General features: G+C 46.0%; 1 protein-coding gene across 4 annotated transcripts in view; it reads right to left on the bottom strand.

Moving 5' to 3' along the window:
- UNC13C (unc-13 homolog C) overlaps positions 1-24,818 on the bottom strand; it is a 72,824-nt gene that overhangs the window by 12,941 nt on the left and 35,065 nt on the right. For all 4 annotated transcript variants that reach the window (XM_087878068.1, XM_034409250.3, XM_060689544.2 and 1 more), the window contains 17 exons: positions 24,700-24,768; positions 24,071-24,290; positions 23,573-23,800; positions 18,864-19,005; positions 11,617-11,786; positions 11,297-11,412; positions 10,607-10,770; positions 8,941-9,091; positions 6,905-6,973; positions 6,175-6,264; positions 5,829-5,957; positions 4,281-4,414; positions 3,783-3,868; positions 2,842-2,968; positions 2,107-2,203; positions 1,595-1,738; positions 267-344 (listed from right to left, as the gene is read on the bottom strand). In XM_087878068.1, coding sequence (XP_087734194.1) covers positions 267-344; positions 1,595-1,738; positions 2,107-2,203; positions 2,842-2,968; positions 3,783-3,868; positions 4,281-4,414; positions 5,829-5,957; positions 6,175-6,264; positions 6,905-6,973; positions 8,941-9,091; positions 10,607-10,770; positions 11,297-11,412; positions 11,617-11,786; positions 18,864-19,005; positions 23,573-23,800; positions 24,071-24,290; positions 24,700-24,768 — 2,214 coding nt within the window. The remainder of the gene's footprint in view (positions 1-266; positions 345-1,594; positions 1,739-2,106; positions 2,204-2,841; positions 2,969-3,782; positions 3,869-4,280; positions 4,415-5,828; positions 5,958-6,174; positions 6,265-6,904; positions 6,974-8,940; positions 9,092-10,606; positions 10,771-11,296; positions 11,413-11,616; positions 11,787-18,863; positions 19,006-23,572; positions 23,801-24,070; positions 24,291-24,699; positions 24,769-24,818) is intronic.

The raw sequence follows: 24,818 nt of genomic DNA on the forward strand, positions 1-24,818 counted from the left end.
GGCTTAGGCTGGGTATTGTGAAGGGCCCCTGGTTGCTCCCCTAGCCTGAAAAACTGCCTTTTGGGTTACTGATCAGAAAACAAGAGATCTCAAAATACCAAGGAAATGATTTTCAGAGCAAGCTGATAGGGTCACTATGCAACAAAGGAGAGCAGAGAATTTATCTCCACCCTATTTCCTTTGTGGTCTTTGGTTCCCTATTGATCATACAATGGTTACAAAACACAGTATTAAATTTGAAAAAGTAGCAATCAAACTTTGCTCACCACATTTTCCTTATCACAGTAAGAACTGAAATCCTTTGTTATAATTGCAGCATACTGAGTAAGCACTTTGTGGATTATCTAGAACAAAAGAAAAAAGTTACTGCGGAACGGCACTACTATTCTAAAATATGACACCATCTGGGCCACTCTTGGAGTTGGAGGGAACAAAGCTAAGTCTTCGCCCTCAGAAGAGCACCGAGACCCTTACATCCTCCTTCAGGCCAGAAGCTCTGTGACAGGCCTTCCTATGCAGATGGTCCTATTCATTGCGACATTCGTAGAGCTTAATGTATCCTAAAGATCAATTTCTGGGAAATGGTTTATAAAGAAGGGTCCAAGAAGATCCCCAAAAGTGTATCTCTCTTCTGGCTAAAATTGCTGAAGCCCAGGGAGATCATTTACTAAAACTAAATAGGGGTGGGGAAGAATTGGTGGGAAAAGGCGCATCACAAGCGCCCCTTCCTAGAGAGACAAGGGAGTGTTTCAGTCCAATAAATGGAAACAGGCCACTCCTGGGAGCTTCCCTGAAAAGTTGGCCTGGCACCTCTCGGGTCATCAGGTGAAGATGCTTCAGTTTGTTTAGGCCTCTTTATAACTTCTCATCTTGACCCCTCCTTTTAAAATTCATACGTTTTCCTTTGTTTTTTTCTTCTGAGTGGTAATGTTACATTTTATGTTGATTTATCTTCTTTGTTACATTTAAGCTCTTATTTCATTTGGTTTTCTTAAGCTGCCCAGACAAACCTGTTATGGGGCAGGTGGCTTCAGAAGAAAGGAGATATGAGAAATGGCATATGGCCTAATAAGAACTCTAAAATGCCTCCCAGAGGCCACCTCCTCACGTGAATCGGGCGGAGGAGTGGGGCGCAGAGCAGAAAAGTTGGTTTCAGCAGGATTCTGGACTCCTGACCCTGTTTGCGCTTGTATTCTGGTTATCTTATTTCTCTTCCAGTGGGTGGAAACCACGTTAAAAAGCCATGGCTTTCTGTGCCTGGATGGATCCAGAGAAACTATCCTGCTGCTGAATCTTAATGGGAGTTCTATCAAGCTGGTATCTTTGACTTCTTCTCTTGAAGTCCTCAAACATTCTTTATGTAATATGTGAATTCCAAGTTTTCTAGACAAATCCCAGCTAGCTTAGACAACATTCTTTTTGCCTTGAGATTTATGTTGATATGCCACAGAGCTAGAAAGAGAAGGTACCCTTTGATGGGACAAAAAGCAAAAATGTCTCAAGGCAGGACATCCATTTTATTCTGTTGTCATCAGCTTTCACGTGTAGCTCAGGCTCCACTACAAAGGCAACAATACAACACAAGTGCACCCACCTTTGCAAATTTTCTCATGAGATGAGAAAGTGCTGCAGGATTAGGACATTCCAGCTTCTTTATAATCTCAAAGCTCTGGTTGAGCTGTGTGAAGACATCTACCACTGAGCAAGAGAAGAGGGCATGGTCTGATGTGGGCTGGAACTGCAGGGAGAAGAAGAAACAAGACATGCTGTGCAGAAGCCTGGTGTGAGGAGCTTCTTCTCAAAAGATGTGGCTGCGCTGTCGCTTCAGGGTAGTAGCCCTACAGGACTGGATCTGAAGAAAGAGGGCTTTGGAAATCATCCCAAAGTCTATCGCTTAGAGAGGCTGCAATGTGGTGACCACTCAAGGGATCTTCCTGGTCAGGGACGTTGGCTGATATAACAGCAGTTCCCTTCCCTTTTTTGGGATCAGGCCACAGTTCCTGATAGTTCTAGCTCCCCACTCTCATTTTATGGGAAAAGGGCCGGTGACATCTAGCAGGGGTTAGGTGGTGGGGGTTTTGGCCTTCACTTCTTGATGCTGCTCACCCCATCTTTCTTGTCCCTTCCTAATGCGCCGTGGAGGAATTCCATGGAGACGTCCTCATTTTCGTCTAGCCACTGCATGACAAATGGCTCAAACCACCTAGGAGTGGATATACACGTGTGGGTGGGTTTTCCAGGCAGTCTTTTGTCTTAAAACCAGATTCCACTAAATTCACATTAAGACTGTACACTCAGAGGAGAATGGATTGTGCTGGTGTAAATGGATGCGTCTTCTTGCCCCTTTCCACCATGATGGGACATAGTTAAGAGAACTGTCTTTTGCAAATAGGGGTAGAAATCAGGTTAATTTAGTGGCTCTTTCACTTATTCTGTAAATTGTAATAGCAAGAAACTGCACCTTATGTTTTTTTTTGGGGGGGGGGAATGGTCTAAAAAAGGAAATGCCATGCAGAAGTGAAGGGCGTGAATTTGCCTTCTGCCTCCTGCAACAATGAAAACTGGATTGATCACCTGGTCTGCTGCCCTCTTGGAGGGCAGAATCTCTCCAAACTACCTTCTCTTCAGTGCAATGATGGAAAAATCAACCATGATTTCTCCATGGCATCTTTGTGAGAAATGAGGAGTCAAGGAAAGGGGCTGGAGTTCTAAGTGCACACCAGTTTTAAGGGGTTCCAGTTTTAAGGCAGAGCTGGGCAAAGATTGAAAGTTGTCTGCATTCAACTTGGAAATGAAAGCTCAATCCAGCCCCCATGCAACTCCCATCCCCACTTCACTTACAGAGAGTATTCAGGCACCGTGTCTCTGAATGAGGGGAGCTCTTGCACATATTCATTATAAAACCATTTCACTTTGAAGTGTAGATTCATATAGTCTGTGCTCTTGCATAACCTGTGCTTTTCGTGTTCTGTAATGGACACAAGACAATACAAAGATTTAATAAAGCTGCAGCCATAAATAAGATTACGGTCTCCTGGCACACATTTTGGCTCCAGAAAAATAAATCATACTGGACTTTCACAACTGGCAGCTGCTTAATTTAATAGCCTGAGTAAGCGAGCCACTGCCCAAGATAACCAAATGTTCACGCCGGTATTCCTCTTCCCCAACTGTGTCCATAGGCTCGCCAGGAGCTGCACTTGATGAAGACAGAGAGCCAGCCAAGGATTATACATTTTGCTTTCAGAAGTGCTCAATCCAACCTCCTTTTGAGTAGACTGTGACCAAGCTGCCCTTCATCTCTCTGCTGTCCAAAGTTCTTATCAAGTACGGCAAACAACTTGAATACAAATTCTATGTGGTTTTTGGAAGCCCAAGTTAAAGTCAACCTCTCTTCTCCTAACCAGATCTATTGCCAGTATGGAAGATAGTTCCTTAGGTGGGCATTTTGCTTCATTTGAAACCTAATACCCTGTTTCCCCCAAAATAAGACATCCTCTGATAATAAGCCTAATTGGGCTTTTGAGCGCATGGCAATAAGGACAAGTGCTTATTTCAGGGTTCAAAAAAATATAAGACAGGGTCTTATTTTCGGGGAAACACGGGTACTAACCACATTGTCTGGTTTCCTATCATCTCCTTCCACCTCCTGTTACATTATTGTTTTTGGAGGGGAAGTCAAGCATCTTCAAAGACTCTCTCCAGAAAGAGAAGAGATTGGGGCTGAGTGGAATTCCCTCTCCTCCTGCCCCAACATGCACACCCTGAAGTTGCAACCTTACCTTCCAGAGCAAACTTCATATCCTGTGCAAAGAGGACCCACATGATCTCTGCGCTGATTTTGCCCATGTTCAGCTCCTGAGGGAATCTGCAAGAAGCCAAGCAGGGCGCAATCAGCTCTTCTGGGAGAAGAGCAGCCTTTTCTGGCTCCTTGATCTTTCCCAGGTTGAAAATCTGGAATCTGAAGTCAACCTGGGCAAAGAGGAGGAACCGGGGATGTTTTGCAGGGCCAAAGGAGGGGTGCCCAGAAAGTGACTCCAAGGCTCCTCCGGCAACCATGAAGACGGGACCACCTAACAATAAAGAAGCAGGACTGCTGCCAAGGGAATTGATGCAATCCTCCCCTTGGGAGGGTGCAAGGGTACGTATTCTGAATGGACCCCCTTCAGAATACATTGGAGTAAATTGCAGAAAAGCCTCAGCTTGCAACATGAAGTCGGAGGTGATTGGAAGGGAGTTGAGGGATCTTAGCTCAAGAATGTTGGCCTTTCTCGCCTTACTGGTTCAGGACAGGAGTGTAGGTAGCTCCGTCTTCATCAATGATGGTGACCATCAAGGTAATGAGCTGGGTCCAGAAATCCAAATTCTTAACCGTTGGACCCTGTTCCTCCCGAGGAATATCTTGCTTCTTACCCTGTTGGCCAAAATGAGGAAAATGCTGCATCTGAGTTTCCAATGCTTAGCAAAAGCCTTGAAAAAAAACTCTTTCCAGGATTGCTATTTTTGGCAACTCCTCCTCTTCCTTCTCCTCCCCTACCTCTTGACGCCCCAAAAGAACATCTCTAAAAGGATTTCTGCATAAGCACTTTGAGTCTGCTCAGAAACTTCCTTTCTTGAGGCAGGCTTCTCGTCTTAGGTGAGGAAGTCACCCAGCTGGCCTCTGTGCTTGTTACAGGGCTGTTCCTGCCTAGTTATGCACCATATTGCCTTTTAGCAACCACATCGATAGAATTTCTCCAAGATGGTATTTCCCCAACCTGATTCTTCAGGTTTTCTGATGATGCATCCCCTGCCACCGTCCACCCACTTTGCTTTTCTTTCCATGTGCCTTTCCCAGCATTTCTCAAGGACTCCTTGGTGCTTTCTGAGCTTGGTGGTTTTTCTGTTTTGTAGCCTCACTACAAAACATCAGCGCTGGTAGCCTTTCAGTTTATATTGTAGTGGCTTGCGTTGTTAGTGTTGGTGGTTCTTTAGTTGGGCTGTTAACTTGATTGGGGTTTTGTTTGATTGCTGGTCTGACGTTAATCTTGGTGTTAATCTATGCTCATCTAAGTATTGAAGTATTCGTTTCTGGCTTTTTGGTCGACTCTTTTGCACAATATTTATTGATTTATATTTCTTAGTTCTAGACAACCCATCTCCCTTGCATGTAGATTTTGTATATGTCTATGTGTTTTTTGAGGGCTGATTTGTCAGAGTGCCAGAGTGCCAAACAAGTTAATGGTAAACAGTCAAACCAAAGAATCACCAAGACCAGGGATGTCAAACTCGATTTCATTGAAGGCCACATCAGGGTTGTGTTTGACCTTGGAGGACCAGGGTGGGCGTGGCCAGGGTGGGTGTGGCTAACTTGACGTCACTAGTGTCGGGAGTGCCTGTGGTGGCCCGAGCACTCTGCCAGCGAAAATTGGCTCCCGAGCTCCGTTTTCGGCTGCAACGGCCTCCTGCAACTCTCTGCCAGCGAAAATGGAGCTTGGGAGGACCATGTGCAGCCCTCCCAAGCTCCGTTTTCCCTGGCAGAGGCACCGCGGGCCGATCCTTTGCTGTTTCCAGGATGGCCCTGTGGGCCAGACGAAGCAACCTGCGGGCCAGATCCAGTCCCCGGGCCTTGAATTTGACACCCCTGACCAAGACCATTAGAGTTCAGTAGACTAAGCAGGACCCTAGGAGGAACACTGCCCCACTCTTTGGTCTTCCAGTATGGATAATTTAGTTGCCAATCTCCTGTTTTTCATGGTCTTTAAACCTGCTCTAAAGATAGGACAGGACCAACCTCCCTCTAAGTGCATCTGAGGCCTCTTGAGCAGAAGAAGCGAGAAAGCACTCACCTGGTCCATTAACTGAGCATACAGGTCATGGCAGTTGTCAAAAATATATCTGTATGTAGAATCCAAGCAGGCCCGGACACAGTCTTTCACAACGGTGCTGGCTCGGGGGGGACTTGGCAGCTCTAGAACCTGGGCAGGGAGGCACAGAACTGACTTACAGGCTTCTCCACTCTTTGCAGCCATTACAGTTTTGGCAACTTACCAGACGTGGGAGGTCTCTAGCTGCAAGGTTCTCTTCCCTTCCATTGGCTTTATTCAAAGTTTAAAGCCAATCTTAAAAAATATTCTGGAAATGTCCTGGATTTAAATTCTGATATGTAAACCTCTAGGAGGGAGCTGAACTTACTTTCAGGCGAAAAAATGCGATGCTTGTCAGGAGATCGACAGTTGATTTTAGGTCCTGAAGCCTCTCTGGACTGCTGGCAGGAAAATTATCCTGTAGATGAGCAGAACCGAGAAACATAAAAGTCTGTGTGGCAGGTGGCTAAGGAGGGTTTCAGGCAAACAGAGCCTTTAGCCAGAGGAAGAAGTCCACCTTGCCCATCAACAGTGGGATGGAAGAACTGCCCCAGGCTCCACCCACACTTCTTGATAAAAGCCAAAGACATCCCAATCCAGTGCCCCATTACAGTTCCCCTCCTGCTCAGCTGGCACAGCTAATCAAGGCTTTAGCCCAAATCTGCAACCTTCCGATGAAAGAGGGGGCATAGCTTCCAGTGCCCCCATATGTTCTACACGAGTGAGTCAGACTGAGTTGAGTCAGATTGTCCCCCAAATTACCTTCCTCCCCATAACCAACTTTCTGCTTTCTCCTTGAAGAGAGGGAAATGAAGAACTAAGAGTTCAAGGTCTCTCAGATGCCAAACAGAATAATTGGTGCTTTACAGCAGCTGCAGAGTGAAAGATAGCCAGCTGACAGCCAACGTGACTTGGCCCACCAGCTACTCCATCACGGGGCTACCCTCTGCCTGAGTTGGACTTCGATTGAAATGGCTGGTTCTCCAGAGAATGGGGAGAAGCTGCAGCCTTCTAGGCAGAAACACCTGTTTGCTTTGGAAGAAGGAAAGCATACCTACCCTGTATTTAGAGAGATCAATCCTCAAGGAATTGTGCAACTGATCCAGGAGTTTGATGAACTTTTCTCTCTGCATGGTAAACATACGGAGCTGTCAGGACCAGCTGAAGAGAGGGCTATAGTGGTGGTCCACTGATTAGGAGCCCACAGGAGGGCGTGTTCTATCCTGCTATCCCCAGGAAGAGCCGGCCTGGGAAACAACAGTTGTGACCACCTGCCCCAATTGCACTGACAAGTGCCATCTTCCTTGCTATGCCAGCCTCTTTCGTGGAAACTAGTCTGCCGGCGGTAGTTGGTTAAGACGGTGGTTGGAGAAACAAAATTCTGAGTCAGTAATCAAGGTTGGGAGCAGCAGTGGGCCTCCAGGAAAGCTCAGTTGGATGCATCATATTTTCCCTACCCAATGGTCAGGCTGAAGTAAGTACTTCCTAAAATTGCAGCTGCCTCCAGGCTTTGGTTAAAAAGTTGTCCTTTAGAGGCAAAGTGCCTCTTCAGCACTCAGCATGCCCCTGTCTGCTGCAATGCTAGAGAAGGTAAGAAGCCAAGAGAATGCATTCCCAATCAGGGGATCTCAATAGGGGTTCAGCCTGGGCAGGCACAGAAGAAACTGCTCTCCTCTTTTATGCCCGTGAGGTCACTTGCTCGTTCTCAACTAGCCTGTTCCCACAAGGTCTTGGGTGATCAGCCAGAAAGAAAGTGAACTGCAGCACCTCAACCAATGGATCAAGCAATGAAAGCCAGCCTCTGAGAGGGCTGATGTCTGGGGGGCTGCCTGCCAACTGTTTCTGAGATAAAGGGGGCTGTACCTTGGCCAACCTATTCAACTACAAAAAAGAAAGAGCATTCTTTCCCTTCAAGAAGCTTCTGCATCAGATACAAGTGTTAATTTCTGCCCTACTGAGATTGTATTTTCACAGAGGTGCCATGACATCATTATTTCTAGGAAGTCTATGCTCTTATGCTAAAACTTTTTATTTAGCAAGCAATAAATTTTAATAGTAAGATGTGAATCAGGCATCATCTGACTTGAAGCATCTTTTTCGATTTGCAATGGTGAACCAATTTGATAATCAAACCAATTCAAGCAGGATGACATTAAAACCATTTCTGTACATACCCCAATAGATCCGTCTGGTTAGATTTCAAGACATAAATCACTTTTGAATCAAATCTCTAAAATCAGTATTTGCAAACTCTTTTTATTGACACATCTTACCCATTGCAGTGAGCAAGTCTAAGTGTTTTGGAACTGCATACATTTCCTTAGAAACTATGAGAATAATCTATGTTTATTTCCCTGAGTTTAACTTAGGGCCATTGTGGCTTCTTCATGACCCAAAGCTTTTCAGTGATTTTATTCTATTGATTGATAAAGTGATTAATCAATTGCAGGACTAGCAACCATTCTCTCTTCCATCCCACCCCTCTAACAACCACCCATCAGGTAGGCTGGAACAAGGAGAAAGAGATTCTTCTTGCCACATGAACAGATCAGGGTCTGGTGACTGAGGATCTCCCCAAGGCCACGCCTTTCCCTAATGTTGCCTGACTCTATGTGTGTGTGTGTGTGTGTGTGTGTGTGTGTGTGTGTGTGTGTGTGTTTCTCACTCTACCCTCATCTTGTTGGAAAGGCAGGCTTCTGCCACATTCAGCAGGGGTGGAAAGAACAGAAAGTCATACTGCAAAAAGAAAAATGCTTTCTAAAATACATAAACACCACCAAAAGAAAAGTATTTGTCCCTCAAAGAGACAATGCATAAAATTATAGCTTCATCACAGCAATTCTACAAGGCACTGGAAGGGGCATTCTTAAGACCAGGACAAACTCTTTCAGGAAACAGGACTGAATCTTTTAAGGACAACTGAATTGATCCTAGTAAAATGATATATTTTCATGGATTTGTTTTATTTTCATAGATGAAAAACATATGACTGTTTTCTATGAGTTTTTAATTAATCTTAGAGTTGGGGGGGGGGGAACTTTCCTGTATTCATAAATACTGATTGTGAGGAGCAGTAGAGGAAAATCACACTTACCCCAAAGTTAGTGGCAGCAAATCGATCAGAAGCAGAGACACTGGTGGTGGCTGTGGTGTGAGCATAAAAAGCATTGATGTTGGCTAGCAAAGTGCTCATAACAGCTGGGACGCCAGGGCACATGTATTTGGAAGACAGGCAAGAGAAGTGCCTGAAAGACAAACCAAGGATGCGGCTGCTATCCAGAGATGCCAGGTATCTCTTAGCAGCAAGACCAAAGGGCTTAAGCGCCCTAGGCCTGTGAAACACAGCTTTCTGTTGGAGCTGTCCCCTTTTGTTCTTGAAAATTCTCCCCTGCAGGTCTTTGGATCAAGACCTGCTTATTCTCTCAGTAGGACTTGCTAGAGGATGGTTTTTGAGCAGGCTGCCGCAGACTGCAGACCCACACTGGGCTCCATGTCTCAGCCTGTATTCCCCAGAGCAGCAGGTCTGCCTAAGGCTGCCTTTCAGTCACTGAGCACCCAAGAGAAATCCATTCACAAGCACAGCAGGGGCCAGGATGTGTGTCTCTTTCTCATCTCGGATCAGGCACCAACATTCAAAGGTCAAACCCTAACAAAGGTTCCCTTTGGGCAAACCGTGTCTGCCTCCTGCAGGCAGCCAATGCCCTTGGTGGAAACGCTGATTAGGAGGAGCTTGGCTGCACTGTAGAAACTCATTAGTATAACAACCAAAATGGATTTAAAATGATAAAAAGCCTTTACAAAGAGCTTTATCTTTCTCCTGGGCACAGCTAAAAAGGTGTCATTCAGAAGCAGGGCTTCAATACTGAAATCAAATAATTTAGTGTGTCAAAACCCATTTCTCAAAAGGGAGGCAGGCAGACTTCTTTGCCTTGCTGGTCTCCCTGAAATTCCAACAATGTGGGCTGTGTGTGGACATAATGAATCCCTACATGTTGAAAACCCTCCAGAAACCTCAACTGTCTCTATTTCATTTTCTTGGAGAAGATGAGGATGATGAACTGGAATTTCAAAGCTGCCTTCTTGTTTGCTTCTAAATGTGAACAGCTACACTCACTCCATAAAAGTATAGAGAGCTCTGTAAATGAGCTGGATAGAGAGGTCTTGCTCAGGCTAGGGAACATTGGCCAATACATATGGAGGAGCAGGACATCTCTCCTGAACTGTCCGAGAGATTTCTTTAGCCTTGGAAGGGTTAGTAGATGCCTGCTTCCCTCTCTGGACTTCTGTTCTCAGCAGACACTGCCTCCTGATCTGTCCAGGTGACAGCATTATGGCCTTGCCACAGTGAGCAGCTGACAAGGCCTGCCATACCCCTGCAGACTCGATCAGTGAGATACAGCCTCCCCATCCTGATACCTTCACACTTTAAATGCTGCCTTGTGCCCTAGTTTGGATAGCATTGTCCTCTGGACTGGGCCATTGGGGATTTAGGATCCTGAAGAGAGGATACCGAACAGTTTGGCCTAAAGGGAGCAGCTGGCAATCACAAGAAAGAGAAATCTGCATTTCCACATCTACAGTGTCCCACTGTGACTGGGCAGGCTATGCACTCTTCTGCCAGGGGTTTCCAAACCAAGATCAGCTCCTGGTAGGAGCCTAAGGCAGACTGAAATAGTCAACTGCTCTCGCTAAAGAGAAGGCTTAGGAAAAACCTGGGGACAATCCGCTAAGCCACTGACTGAAGATAGGATGCTACTTGCGTCATTGCTTGGTAGATGTTTTCGACTCCGTAGCGCATTGCAAATTCATCAACAATCTCTTGTGCAGCGTCATCAAAGTAGACCTTCCAGGCATCCTCTCCTCTGACTGCTGGGATCTGAACAGCTCCACCTGCTTTCACCTCAGTCAAGTACTGGAAGAGGCTCTGAAAGAAACACATTTTTCACTTCAACCGGAAATGTCAATTTCTGGCTACTATCAGAGAAAATAGAATTACATTATGCTTAAGTTTTCATTAATCCCTTCTTTTGTTATTGGGCTAGAAGTGTGATTGGCGCCCTCAATCCTTATCCTGGGCACTTGGGGGAATAGCACCACCATTCCAGGCAAGGGGCAGCCAAGAATGGCTGCAAGGGGCTCCTCTCTTCTGCTCACCCTGGCTTTGCTGGAGTGCTGTAAGGAGACAGGAAGCGAAGGCTTTGGCCCCTTGGCCTTGCAGTAAGGCTCAGCCATGCCACCTTTGGCCGTTCTCTACCCCAGCAGTTCTTCATACTTAGCTGGGATGCTGCTTTCTCCCCCCCACCTCCCCTATAACCTATAACCCACAGAAGAGCAACCTGACTTATTTCCACCAGCTGCCTCTTCTCAGACCCAGGAAAACCCTAATGGCACATGACTGCAAGGGCTCTCCGTGGAGATGTACTGAAAGGAAAGCCATTCCTACCACGTACCTCATGTAAGCAGGTATACTGCATGTGATATGGTGCAACCTTCTCTTCTCCTTTGATTTCAACATTGAGTTTCAGCCGAATGGCCCCAGAAACAGCAGATTTATCAGTGCGCTTATCTAGCAAAGAAGAAGAAAAGGGACATGTTGGCTATCGCAAAGACCAGGAAGGGAAGAAAGAAGAAGGGTGCCCTGAGGCAACCTCCAAGTTCTGGGGTCAGGGGAAAGCATGGCTCTCTAGGATTCCAAGAAAAATGTCTGGCTGTATGTTGTGGGTGCTGTGGGAAAAGGGCTGGACTCCTTTCAGAGACAGAAATCACCTACCCAGGTTGTACCAGACATCCATTTCCCCGCTCAGAGTTCTCACATCGATGATAGTTTGTCCCAAAAAGTCATCTGATTCTTTTTTGAAATGCTGCTTCACTCGTGACTTAATATCATCATCTTCATCCCAAACTCTGACCTTTATTCGGTCTGTGGAATTGTGGCATTCGCTGCAAAGGAAAGGCAGGGAAAGCTCAGGGGCTGGCCAAGAAGCATCCCCTTCCCCTCCTCCCTGGGAGTCTGGACCCCACTTCTTTGCCTTTGTTAAGGAGTCTCCATGGACAGCCAGCACAATGGTAAACCCAGGGTGATGAAAACACCAACTAGGGCCAGGACAGACAGGTGCTGGGTTTCCAAACTCGCTGGATCAACAGTCCCCCAACTCCCTTTCTCCTGGGGCCAGGGAGGGCCCTGTGGAATCTCGGCCAAGAAGCCACATCACCCCAGGAAGGGCCTGGCCTGGCAACTCATTGAGTTCAAGCTTTTGAGACACTCGATCCATCTCACAAAATGGGGGGGGTCAAAGGCCCACCGTGACTGGGGGTGACAAGCAACTACTGCATTTGGAGGCTTCCTGAACACAGGAAGATTTGGGGGACATGTGGAGAGAGAAAACCAGAGCCAGCCCACTGGGTTTGGAAAGCCTGTAACTGGAATCCTGAAGAGAGAGGCTGGGCTGGGCTGGGCTGGGCTGGGCTGGGCTGGGCTGGGCTGGGCTGGGCTGGGTTGGGTTGACAGAAAGCAGCAACCCCCCCTGTCCCACCCTCACCAGTCAGAAAGTTTCCTTGCATTTTCTGACACAGATCTGGAGCAATAAATCCAGAGAAGCTAATTGGAGCAAAATGCAAGCATGTTTGGGTTTAACTCTTGATCTCTTAGGAGAAAGTTTTTGCCTTTGCTTATTTGTGGAAAGTAATTTATGTCCTGTTTTACCAAAAACATTCAGAGAACAAATCTAGGTCACTGCATAAATAACTCCATTACTGTGGTTCTTTCCAGCCAGTTATCATTAATTAGACCCCTAATTAACCACATATCTTCTTTAGCTCCAAGCATGACTCTCAAGATGAGGAGGTGGAATTTTCAAGGCTTGAGAAGGAAAAGTGCAAGCAACCAATACCCCCCGCACACACACACACAAAGGAATCCCGGGGACCCTCTGCTGCCTGGACCCTCAAAGGTTTCTATGTTCAAATGCTGGCCTGGACAGCAGCCTTGAAAAGTTCTGGGAGAACAGAGTCCTTGATGACTGACTGCTGTTGTGTCCTTTGCCTCAGGAGCTCTTTGTGCTACACCTGCCTCATGGATGCTATCCACGGGCCAAGCTCCTAAATGGATTTATCCCTCAGAGTGCTGGTGCTGCTCTCTTCACCCAGGATTAGCAGCACTTTTGCACAATCAATTGTTCCTCACAATGAATAATTGAAGAAGAAAAGACTGCATTTCTGCCATGTCTGGCTGAATAATGTAATCTAGGGGGAGCTACAGCCAAATGGGGAGGAGTCTCTCACTCTGCTAAGCACACCAGGCAGCATCCTTACTGTTTTAATTCAAGACTTGAACAGGAACCAAATTTATTTACCTATTTTGGAGAAGACAGTTGTGGTGGGGGGGTTCAGCTCGCTTTCTGAAAGAAGCAACTTGCTCATTTGAGACTCCTCCCCTTCCCCCACCCCCCATGGCTCAAGATACCAAACAAAGAGCTGCTAAAATGAACCAGTCCAATTTTCTGTGAAACCCAGTTTGCCACATGTCTGGTGAGGTCCCTGCAATTCCAAGGGATGCTTGGGTCTCTCCAGCTTGCTGACCAGAACCATTAGGATATTCTGTTCCTTTCTTGTTTTGACCAGAGGGGTTTATTTATTTATTTTTTATTTTTATTTTTAATTTAATTTATATGCCGCCCTTCTCTGGAGACTCAGGGTGGCTTACAATGCGTTAAGCAATAGCCTTCATACTTTTGTATATTTATACAAAGTCAGCTTATTGCCCCCACAAACTGGGTCCTCAATTTACCTACCTTAGAAAGGATGGAAGGCTGAGTCAACCTTGAGCCTGGCGAGACTCGAACCTGCAGTTGCAGGCAGCTGGTCTTAATAACAGGGTGCTTTAGACCACTGTACTACCAAGGCTCCTTGGTTTATTCAGGCTCCCAACCATTCAAAACCCAGGATGCGCCCATCGCCTCAGGTTCAGGCTCTGTTTGGAGACTGCACTGGAGGTAAGTGACTCGAGGCTTTTTAGGAAAAGGAGCATTTCCTTCCCTCCAGCCCAGGGGTGAAATGCTCCCGGTTCGGACCAGATCGCCCGATCTGGTAGCGATGGCGGCGGGTGGCTCAGCTGGGATCGTCAGAGGCTTTTCAAAGCATTTTTTTCTGCAACCTTTTAAGGTTGTAGAAAAAATGCCTTTAAAAGTAAAAAAAAAAAAAGTTGGCCATGTTCACCCAGTCACATTACCCCCCACACACACCAAGCCACGCCCACAGAACCAGTAGTAACAAATTTTAGATTTCACCCCTGCTCCAACCTTGAAAATTTCAGTTTTTAAACCTTTTCACCGCCTTGCCTGAGCAACCTGTTTGTAGAAGGCAGGCTGCTTTGTATTCCTGGCATTAAATTTCAATATACCATACATTGGACTGAGTTGGATTTAATTTTGCTGCATGCAAAGATGTGTTACCCTGAAATCTCAACCTTCCCACCCATCTCCTCCTTCAAACAAGGAACTCTTCTGCTCAATCTGCCCTGCATTTCCTCAAGACCTTCTCTGCCTCTCTTTCCTGCCCACCATCATCTACTCTGCCAATCCTGGATTAGAAACAGATACGGCCCTTCGGAAAGGAAGGAATACCAGTTAACATGATATTTTACCAATTCATAAGGTATGGATGGAAGTAACACCAGTTCATAGACCCTGCAGCTGTTTACATGTAGTGATCTATTTCATTTAACACATTTTATGGTTACAACTCTGCCAGCAGCCTCTTATGTATCTCCCATCTGTCACTAAGCTGATTATGACTGAGGGGAGCGGCGGTCCAAGTGAAGGCGCAAGGCAGCACAAAGGCACAGCGAAGCATTTGCAGACCAAGTGTAATTCAATTGCAGTAAGATCTCCCTTTTGAATGGGGCTTGGGCCATCCCCACTCGCCCAACCAGGCCAATGGAACCGGGTGCGGGGGCATGGAGCTTGTGGCTTTGAGGGGGTCCTTCCCTCAGGTCATGAGATCTGCAGTCCTCAGGAGCTTGCAAAGGAGCGCAGGGACACATGAGACCTTTCAGAACCATTGTAGCTGGCACTACTCCGGTTCCTCACTGGATTCCAGGATTCCTTTGGGCTGCCCATTTCTGCCATTGCCTTGTTCCTCTCCATTTTTTTGCCCTGACCTACAAAAGGCTACCATGGAAAGCCTGGACTACTGAAGGCTGTGCCACATCTACCCAAACATAATTTCCATCCAGAACCCCAGAAAGCTGTGAGACAACAGCAAGATGCATGTGCAGGTTTTCTGCTGATAGAAAATGGTCACCAGAGATGAAAGCAGATGGCAGGCTGGCAGTGGACACTGTAGGTCTAGCAGAAGAGGTGAGCCCTACAGCCCACTGGCGTTGAGGCAGATACTGCAGAGCTGCTACCTGGAAGTAAGCTGTTGCTGCAATCCCTCAGTGCAGAACATGAGGGGACACCCACACCCACACACCCCAGGAGCTTCTTATTGGGAATTCTGGAAATGTCAAAGACCTTTAAAAAAACATGGGAAACAAAAGAGAGTCTGACCAGCCTGGCAGTTTGGATGGTCCTATGCTGTGGGAATGAAGAATATTTCCTTTCCACTTCAATACCCCTCCCCCCACAACTGGTTTATTTCTGGAGGTCCCTATACCCAGTATCAACTTTTCACTATAGTTAGAGGAAGTGAAGAAGTGAGTTCTGGAGGGCCGTCAATTGTCCTCAAGCTACAGTGAGAAGCAGTCCAAACTGCCCACAAAGAGCTTCCTCTTTTCTTGTCACTGAGACACTGGAATCTCATTAACCCCATCATTTGCAAACATGTGGACAACTCAGATTCCTTCCCAAAGATGCTTTCACTTAAATTCCTTTAGGATGTTAGGGTCTCCAGAGCATCAACATCCAAGGCATCAACACTACGTTGAATAGGTCTGAAGTAGCAATTCCCAGGGTTTAAAAAGAGGTCCGCCCCACCATGAATGAAAAGGAGACCAATCACTAAACCGAGCACACCAAGGAAGATTCTGAACCCATTTTCTTTCACTTTCCTTAGCTGGACGTGGAATAGAAAAGAATCAACATTTTCACTAGGATGCTTTTCTTGCTGGTAACATTTGCCTTTTCCACCAAACCAGAACTCCCCGACTGCATGAGCTGTCAGCCAATTGAACGCCTGCCATGTGAAGTGATAACTTTTCCCTTGAGAGCTTCAAACATACGGCAGACGCTCATCTGTTAGAGATGCTCTTATGGCTCCCACACCAAGTACAGGGTAAGCTGGACTGCCTCTAAGATCCATCCCAACTCAATGATTTCATGGGTTGCCTATCCAAACACATATGCCATTAGATTAAAAAAAGGATGAAATAGGGATGAGAGTCGGATCAAAGGTTAAAAAGCTAGATAGACAGAATATTTTTCTCAATACAATAGCCACATTTTCTTTCAAAGCAAACATGGGATTATTCGAAGACCAAGCAGGATCAAAGATACAATTTGCATAATGTAAAATAAATCCATACTTGTAATCGGAAAGCTGTAGATTCTAAATCCTTGGCCATTTATTTTAATCTCTCATAGATCATGAATACACTGAGAGATGTTACAGTTAAATGTACAATAGTAGCAGAAATAATTATTTTAGAACCAGCGTCTTTTCTCCCACAGCAATCAAAACTGGTAGAAGAGCCCCTGTCATGTTTTAGCATGTCTCAAAAGGAATCCTTGCTGATTTACAGAGAATCTCGCTTTAAACCCTGAAAGTTGAAGCCATCGATTTTCCTGCAGTCAACAGACTGCCTGGAGGAACAAAAATGCCTGCAGAGGATCTGTTTCATCATTTCTGTGCTCTTCTGCCAGCCTGGCAACAATCTTACCCCAGGAGGAGAAGGAATCCTTGCCCCACCACACTGTGGTGACAAAGCACAGTCTAAGCAACGGGTGGCACAAATCATCTCTCAAAACTGCCAGGGCTCAGGCAAGCCATAGGGACACCACATTCTTCAGCTGATTTGGAAGGGAAAAAGCCTCTCAGGAAAGAGATTGGCTGGAAATGTTCACCTTTGCTTAATTTGCACAACTCCCTTTTGAACCAATTCAGGGAATGACCAATCAGAATCCCCCAAAAGTCCAGATTCATACCTGCAACCTCAATTCCTTTCAATAATGGGCAACCTTCAAGGTGATTCTCAAGTGTTGAGAGGCCACATGGAAGACCACCAGTAAGCCATAAGACCTTTCCCCACCTCCCCCTGGTTTCCAGAAAAAAAATGAAACAAAAGCTTCTTCTCTTCTCTCTCCCTCTTTCTCTCAGAGAGAGAGAGAGAGAAAGAGAGAGAGAGAAAGAAAGAAGAAAGAAAGAAAGAAAGAAAGAAAGAAAGAAAGAAAGAAAGAAAGAAGGAAAGAAAGAAAGAAGAAAGAGGACACGTCTCAGCCATGCAGAAAGAAAGGACGGCTTTCTATCGCTCTGGGTTTGTGCTGCAGGCAGACAGGAACACCCAGGATGGTCTTTTGAGTGCAGCACTGATTCCTCTCCAGATTCTTCAACAACATTTCAGGGGAAAAACTATCCTGTCACCCTGTCTCTGACTCCACAGTGAATAGGTCCAAGTTCTTTTGCATTTCCTGAGGGACTATAATGAGGTTTCAAGTTCCTTCCGCAGAAATCATCACTGGTATATTTTATAATTAAAGAGCAACAATTTGACCACCCCCCAACCCCATGCTCAAAGTTTTAGCTGAATTATTTGGCTGCTTTTAATCTTTGTTTATGAATGGGTGCATGTGTGTTAATTAAATCAACCAAATGCTGTCACTTTGTTTTTAAAGGCTGAAAACATTCTGCTACAGGGCTGGCATGGTGCACTGCCAATTTCTGCTGTAACACACAGAAAGGGTTTTTTTTCTCCAAAAAAAGAAGCTGTTTATGTGAAGTGGAGATGCAGCATATGTTCCCTCAAAGCTCGGTTTCTCAACTCTCCTGCTTTCCCCAATTTCATGACTGGGGACGGGGGGAGGGCAAGCTAACAAAATTAGCTCAGAATGAATGTAATGGTGGAAAGAGCAATTCATGGACTTCAAAAGCACCACTGTTTGTGTTATTTGAGATAATTAATAATTATTTGTCTATTTTAGAGTGAACAGCCAATGGGGTGGAAACTGTTATTGGTGCCAGATGGGAGCTCGGGGACAGCCAGCCAGCCAAAACTCACCCAGAGTCAGTAAAATACCACCACCAGCTAAGACAGGGGCAGCATTTCAGGGGATCTAACCCTTGCTCTGAAGCACCTGCAATGGGGGTCGTACTGAGTTGCTGTCCCGGCTGATCTTGAGGCCACCCAGAATGACTGCAGGACAAAACCTCCATCTGCTTCCTAAGGCTTGTCAGATCATGGAGAAATAAGGCTGCAGAGGGTCCCCTCCAGGAGCAGCAGGGAGACACCCCACTATGCTCTCTCTCAAACTGAAACCAAGATGGCCGCAGTTTCACGAGCCCTTTCTATAGAAACATTCCATGGTCTATTCAGAAAAATCTAAAGTAGAAACAATCTATACACAACCATCCTGGATAACCATCATACTATTGTGAGAGTGCCCATCTCCTTAAATTAAACTAAAATTGTAGAGTTGCTCAGTGGCTGGTAGAGCTATCAATGTTGCAGATGATGCTGTGGCTATATGTATCACAATTGCATTGTATGTCTAATAAAGAAGAAAAATAATCAGCATCAAATGAACTGTGTTTCTAGTCTACCAAAAGTTGACCATTTCCTTGGCCAGAAAATGAAAAGATGGAAGAGGCAGAAGAATTTACCTTCCCATCCTTCAAAATTAGAATGTGCACAGCTCCTTGATTATTCCATAATGCAAATGCATGAACTTTGAAGAATAAGAAACAATATTTTGGCTGTAACTCAGCTGAATGAGAAAGTCCAAGTCTTTTTGTACAGCCCAAGTGATAAACATGCAATTATGGTAGCAAACAAGAATGCAGAAAACCTTTAGTTTTAGTACTTACAAATAAAACTTTTCATCCCATGTTGGATTCAAGTTTCCGAAGATAGTCCTTGTTCTCCGTTTTGTTTTGCCAATTTGCACAGTAACATATGGATCACTGGAGCCAGTTTTGTCCTTTGCTTGCAAGCCTTGGGCACAAAGCACTGTTAGAACAAGACAGAGAACTAGCTCAATCCAACTGGCACATCAGGATTGGCCCCAACCTATGATGCTCCTGCATGCAATGGGAGGAGCGCAAGCTTTGCGTCCCAAAGGTCTGAGACCAGGGGTGCTATTCAGCAGGTTCTAACAGGTTCTAGAGAACCAGTAGCGGAAATTTTGAGTAGTTCGGAGAACCAGCAAATACCACCTCTGGCTGGCCCCAGAGTGGGGTGGGAATGGAGATTTTGCAATATCCTTCCCCTGCCAGGCCCACCAAGCCACACCCACAGAACCAGTAGTAAAAAAAGTTGAATTCCACTACTGTCCCAGACTCTCTGCCTGGTCAATCTCACTAGGGAAAAGTCAAGCAATAGACAGAGACCATCTGATGGAGACCCCGGAGCAACTGCCTGGTCAAAGAGACCAGCTGAAAGTCTCCTGAGAGAAGACACAGGTCAGAACAAGAGAAGAGGTCAAGTACAGAGCTTGGTTTCAGCCCCACGGCTACACCTCTGTCTTGCCCACCTAGAAGACAAACTGCAGAGACAGAAAGATGCTCTGGAGATAGGAGAGAGGAGGAAGGAAGCCCCCCCCCCCCAAGCCACTGTGGTAAATCACTTGGTAGCTGCAGCAAAGGAGGAGGCTCTGAATCCCATAAAATTTGAGAACTGCAGATTGCTTGGTCTCCTTCTTCCTCTTCCTTTTTTGTGTCTTTTGACCCCTGAGCCCAAGGAGGGCAGAGCTCCCTTCTTACTGAGGGAAAGCAAGGAGATTCGATTGGGATCTCCACTAAGAGCTGGGAAGATCCTAATGGAGCCAGAGGAGACCAAAGGTTGGGTTCCAAAGAAGGGAGCGGCAAGGGAGAAGCTTATTTATTGTGGTCTCAGGTCTAGATCTGTATCAACTGGATTTTTATGAACATGAACATTTTGGCTTGGTTTTCTTTTTACCCTCGGTGGAAACTGCCTGTGCAGGAAGAAATATATCCTATATGCATCAAGCATATGATAGAAATAAATATGGGCCTGACTATAAAAACAATTTAGAAAACTCAGAGAAGCAGATAAATTTTAGACTCAAAATGGACAATATAGTTTAAAACCAGCAAAGCAGATGCTGAAGCTGGGGAATCTCAGGTACAAGAAAAGGAATTGTGCTTCTCCTCCCACATCCCACCAGTCCAGCTCCCTCCAGCTGGGGAGGATTATTACCAAGAGAAAGCCTTTAATTGGAAATCCCTCCCTTGCTCCTAAGGAAGGTGGGATAAGTCAAAGCTACAGGATGTTTTCTGCCTCTCATATCCCAGTAAATCTTTCAAATATCCCACTCTCAGGAGGAAATGGCATGTTTTGCACTGGAGCAAGGCACAAATTCCAGATCTCATTTCTCCCATTTGCAAGCCCCACTGAAAACACTCCCATTGCAGATATCAGAATTTATGCTAGTTAGTGTGTGCTTATGCTGCTATAAATATAAATACTTGTCAGCTGCTTCTTCCATCACAATTCATAACAAAGCAAATTGCTCAGCCAGCAGCAAGCTGAGGCCACTGAAAGCTGGAGCTGCATCCCAGCCACACCTGTCTCTCCCTTCCTCTCAATTTCTAATATTAATTTTGCCTGTATTATTTACAGCATCCAGACAGCTGCAGGGTAGCCACAGTTTGAATAGTCCCTCGTAGGACAGTGAGCTGATCGGATGCCTGCTCAGAGAAGTGTTGGCTCACCATGTCCCACTGCCCCAAGCTCCGCTTGAACTTGGAAGATCAGGATTGTTTTAAACTGTTCAACAAACAGTCATCCTGGAGCAGGAAGGGAGCCTGGTGAACAGCAGCTGAAAGAGACTCTCCAGCCAAGGAGATGAGACCAGGCCAGGCAGGTTTTTCATTTTTTATTTTGCTGGCTCAAGGTCTGCTCTTTCCCGTTATGTCCTGGAGAAAAAGTGCCACTTCCTATCAAGATCATAATTTCATCCAAGCAGATGAGCCAAGACCCTGCAGCCTAAACAGCCTGTGATGGAATGGAATGTTGCAATGACCTTGGCAGAGCGGGCACCAAATGGCCAGATAAGAGGGAGAGCAGCCTGCAGCTGCACAGTGGGCCAAGCAAGAGGTTCTCAAGGGATTCTCTCTTACGTTCTCAGGCTGTAAAGGTGATGACAAGAGAATGGTACTTCCAGACTTGCAAAATTCTGTCAACGTAGATTTACAACAAAGTAGAATTTACTTATCTGGCTGTGTTTCCTGTATGGTAAGGCCGACAGCTAATTTCTCATTTCAGGGTCTGTTCCTTCTTATCAAGTCCTGGAGCTTGGCCAGAATAAGGGGCAGTTCATCTCTAGGACTCATTTCCTCCTCTGCCTACAAAATTCTTGAGCCCCCGCCTCCCCCCGCCAGATGAAAGTCTCCATGACAGTTAGCTGACTCTCTGGTTTGTGCAGAACATCTTTTCTCTGCTGGGTGCTTTGGTGTTACTACTGAAAAGTTATCCCTGGTTGGGCAGCCATTGCTTTGGAATGGGCCTCTGAGATAGATCCCTTCCAATGCTAGGATTCCATGGACAAAAAAAAGCAAAATCTTCTGTAAATTCAAGAAAGAGGCAGCTTTCCCTCCTCCCAGTTTTGGCTGTGAGACCCTCCTGGGGCTTGCCCATCTTCCTGCCAGATTCATCCATCCCTCAACCAAAATTCATTACACTCTATTCGAGCCTCTGCCTATAATTGTCATTACTATGGCATCGTAATAGAGTATGTCCATTTCCACAGTATTCTTTACTGTAAAGCTCTGGATACATTCCTGCTGTAGATTCTTATATGCTTAATTAAGGACTGGATTTGCATAGTTTCACAACTGAGCAATAAAACAGATTTGCATAAATAAATAAATCAACTAGCTATTAACTATCTGTCAATTAATATGGTTATGCAGAATGATAATTATGCAGACTCAAGCCCTCCAAGACCGAGTGGCTGTGGTTTCCGGCGTCCCAGTATAGCCAGCTGGTTCCATCGCTGACTATGGGGGTGAGATCTTGGCCCCCTCAGAGAGGGCTTGCAACTTGGGTGTCCTCCTGGATGCACAGCTGTCTCTAGAAGATCATGTAACAGCTGTGGCCAGGGCGGCTTTTTATCAGGTTCACCTGATTCACCAATTGCGTCCTTTCTGGATTGGGACTCCTTGCGCACGGTCACTCATGCCCTCGTCATTTCCCGTCTGGACTACTGTAATGCTCTCTACATGGGGCTCCCCTTGAAGAGCACTCGGAGGCTTCAACTGGTCCAGAATGCAGCCGCGTGGGTGATTAAGGGAGCGACACGGCGCACCCATGTAACACCTCTCCTGCGCGAGCTGCACTGGCTCCCAATGATCTTCCGGGTGCGATTCAAGGTGTTGGTTACCATCTTTAAAGTGCTCCATGGCTTACGACCTGGGTACTTACGAGATCGCCTTCTGCTACCAATAGCCTCCCCCCGACCAATATGCTCCCACAGAGAGGGACTCCTTAGGGTGCCGTCGGTCAAATAATGTCAACTAGTGACCCCCAGGGGGAGAGCCTTCTCTGTGGGGGCATCTGCCCTCTGGAAGGAATTGCCCCCGGAGATACGGATGATCCCTGACCTACGCACCTTTCGCTGTGCCCTCAAGACGTTATTGTTCCAACAAGCTGGGCTGGCCTAAACATGAATTTTAATGGTTGTCTTAGTTTTTTAATAATATTGGGGCCAAATTATTTAATATATTTTAAATTGTTTTTAAATTTTATGTATATGTGTGTTTTATTGCTGGCTGTGCACCGCTCTGAGTCCCTCGGGAGAAGGGCGGTATAAAAATTTAAATAATAAATAATAAATAATAACCATATTGTCAATATGGTTACATAACTTACATTCAGTTTCAGACAATGGAGCATTTCTTCCCATAAAGTAAAATTACAGATAATAAGATATACTGAAAAGTGGAATATACAGGAAATGCCATAATGAAAACAGAAGATAATTTGATTTAGCCCAACTTTTCCTGCCAGAGGTGATAGTAAACTTGAATTATGGGATGTCAGAATAGGGCACCGACAGCAAGGGGAGATTCAGCCAAAGCCCCTGGAGTATTTCCATTCTCCCCTGTGAGCCTGGGGCTGCATAAACAAATCTCTAGGCAGCCAATTGATTTATCTGTTAGAAAGGGATGAAAGTTGTTATTTCACCATGAATGCAGCACACATGAGCTGGAAAGGACCAAAGAGGATATCTGACCCATCCCCTGGGCCAGGGGAGGAATCCATTAACCTCTGCCCAATGGGGGGTTGGGAGAAGGGATTCCAGAGAAGGGAGTCTCCCTCCACTCTGGGCAGACTGATCCACTACTCAACCCCATCGGAGGACTCTTCCTAGGCTCAGTCCAAGACACACAAGATAAACTCAGCTGGAGCCAACTCAACCTCCTCATGAAATCCAGCAGAACAGCCTTTTCTTTCTCATAATGCCACCCTGTTTTGTTTTCATTCACAAGCCACAAGGTGGTTTGCTGGACAAAAAAGACACAAAAGGAGATAAAAAGTTGGGAAACTATCACACCTGTGATCGTTATTTTTGCTGACCACTTGGAGGTGCCATCCAAGACACTCTGTTTGGCCACCTTTGTGTGCTTTGAGAATTCTTCCTTTGAAACCTGGAATACCTCCCGGATCAGGTGAAAGACCTCTGGTCTGTTTTTCTCCCGAATTGTCATTTGCTCCTTCATGGCTGTAATGATGCTCTGGGTCTTATCTTCAGCCCCATGCTTTGAGCTCTTCTCTGCTGCCCCTGAGGGAATACCATAATAATCATATTACATGCAATAATTCATTGATCTGGTCATTAGGAAGGGTTCCTGAAACCTCAGAAGCAGGTCCTCTGACCCATCCCCTCCTTGGATTTTAGCAGGCTGGTTCCTTGGACACCAAAAACAGCAAATATCCCTAGGAAATGCCATTACTGCATGCTGCTGCCAAAGCGCCCCAACAAAAACCACCCCTGAATGCCCATAGAAGCAGCCCCCCCCCCCCAGAGAAAGAGGGGGCACCCAAGACTCACTCTGAAGGCAGTCGGCATTGAGGAGGTCTTGGCACTTCTCGTGGCATTTCACTCCACACTCACTGCATCTCATTCCCTGCCGGGCAATGCCCCAGAGCAGCCCTTCACACTCGTAGCAATAGGTGGGGGCTGTGGCTGTCCACACTTCAAAGTAGTGTGGAGTGGTCAAGGACATGGGGTAGATGAGCGCCTGCAGAGTCTTTTTGAAAACGTGCAGTTTCTGTGGGAAGAACACAACCATCAGGAGATGTGAGAGGATGTGCCTCCCTCTCTGTAGGAGAGAAAACAGCCACTGGGTGCAGAGGCAACCATTCTCAATTGGCTGTTATTGATTTAATTAATTTGCCCTGCCCTTGCCCATTCTTTTGAGTGTGACTTCAGCCAGTTGTACATACATGTGCGTGCAACCACTCCCACCCACCCACACAATGTGTTACAATTCTTTCTTCTTTATTGGCCAAGTGTAATTGGACACACAAGGACTTTCTACCTGCCCTTCCTTTTTAGGACGGCTTGGGGGGGATTTTCTTCAGTTCAAGGCCAGCTTCTTTTCACCACTAAGGCAGGTCCCCCACCCAAAGCACAGCACTGGTGGAGGCCCCAGAAAGAGGCTCCTTTCTTGCTCTTACCATCTCGTTATTCAGGGATGTCCGGACAAGTATAGCTAGTGAGACCCCCGGCTTTCGGGCAGTCAGTGTCTGTTAAAGGCAAAAGACACAGTCAGGAAAAAGTGGCAGGAAAAGAAGGA

Source organism: Pantherophis guttatus, chromosome 13 (assembly GCF_059756535.1).
Source record: "Pantherophis guttatus breed Tessera chromosome 13, ASM5975653v1, whole genome shotgun sequence".
In the NCBI taxonomy this organism is placed as follows: domain Eukaryota; kingdom Metazoa; phylum Chordata; class Lepidosauria; order Squamata; family Colubridae; genus Pantherophis; species Pantherophis guttatus.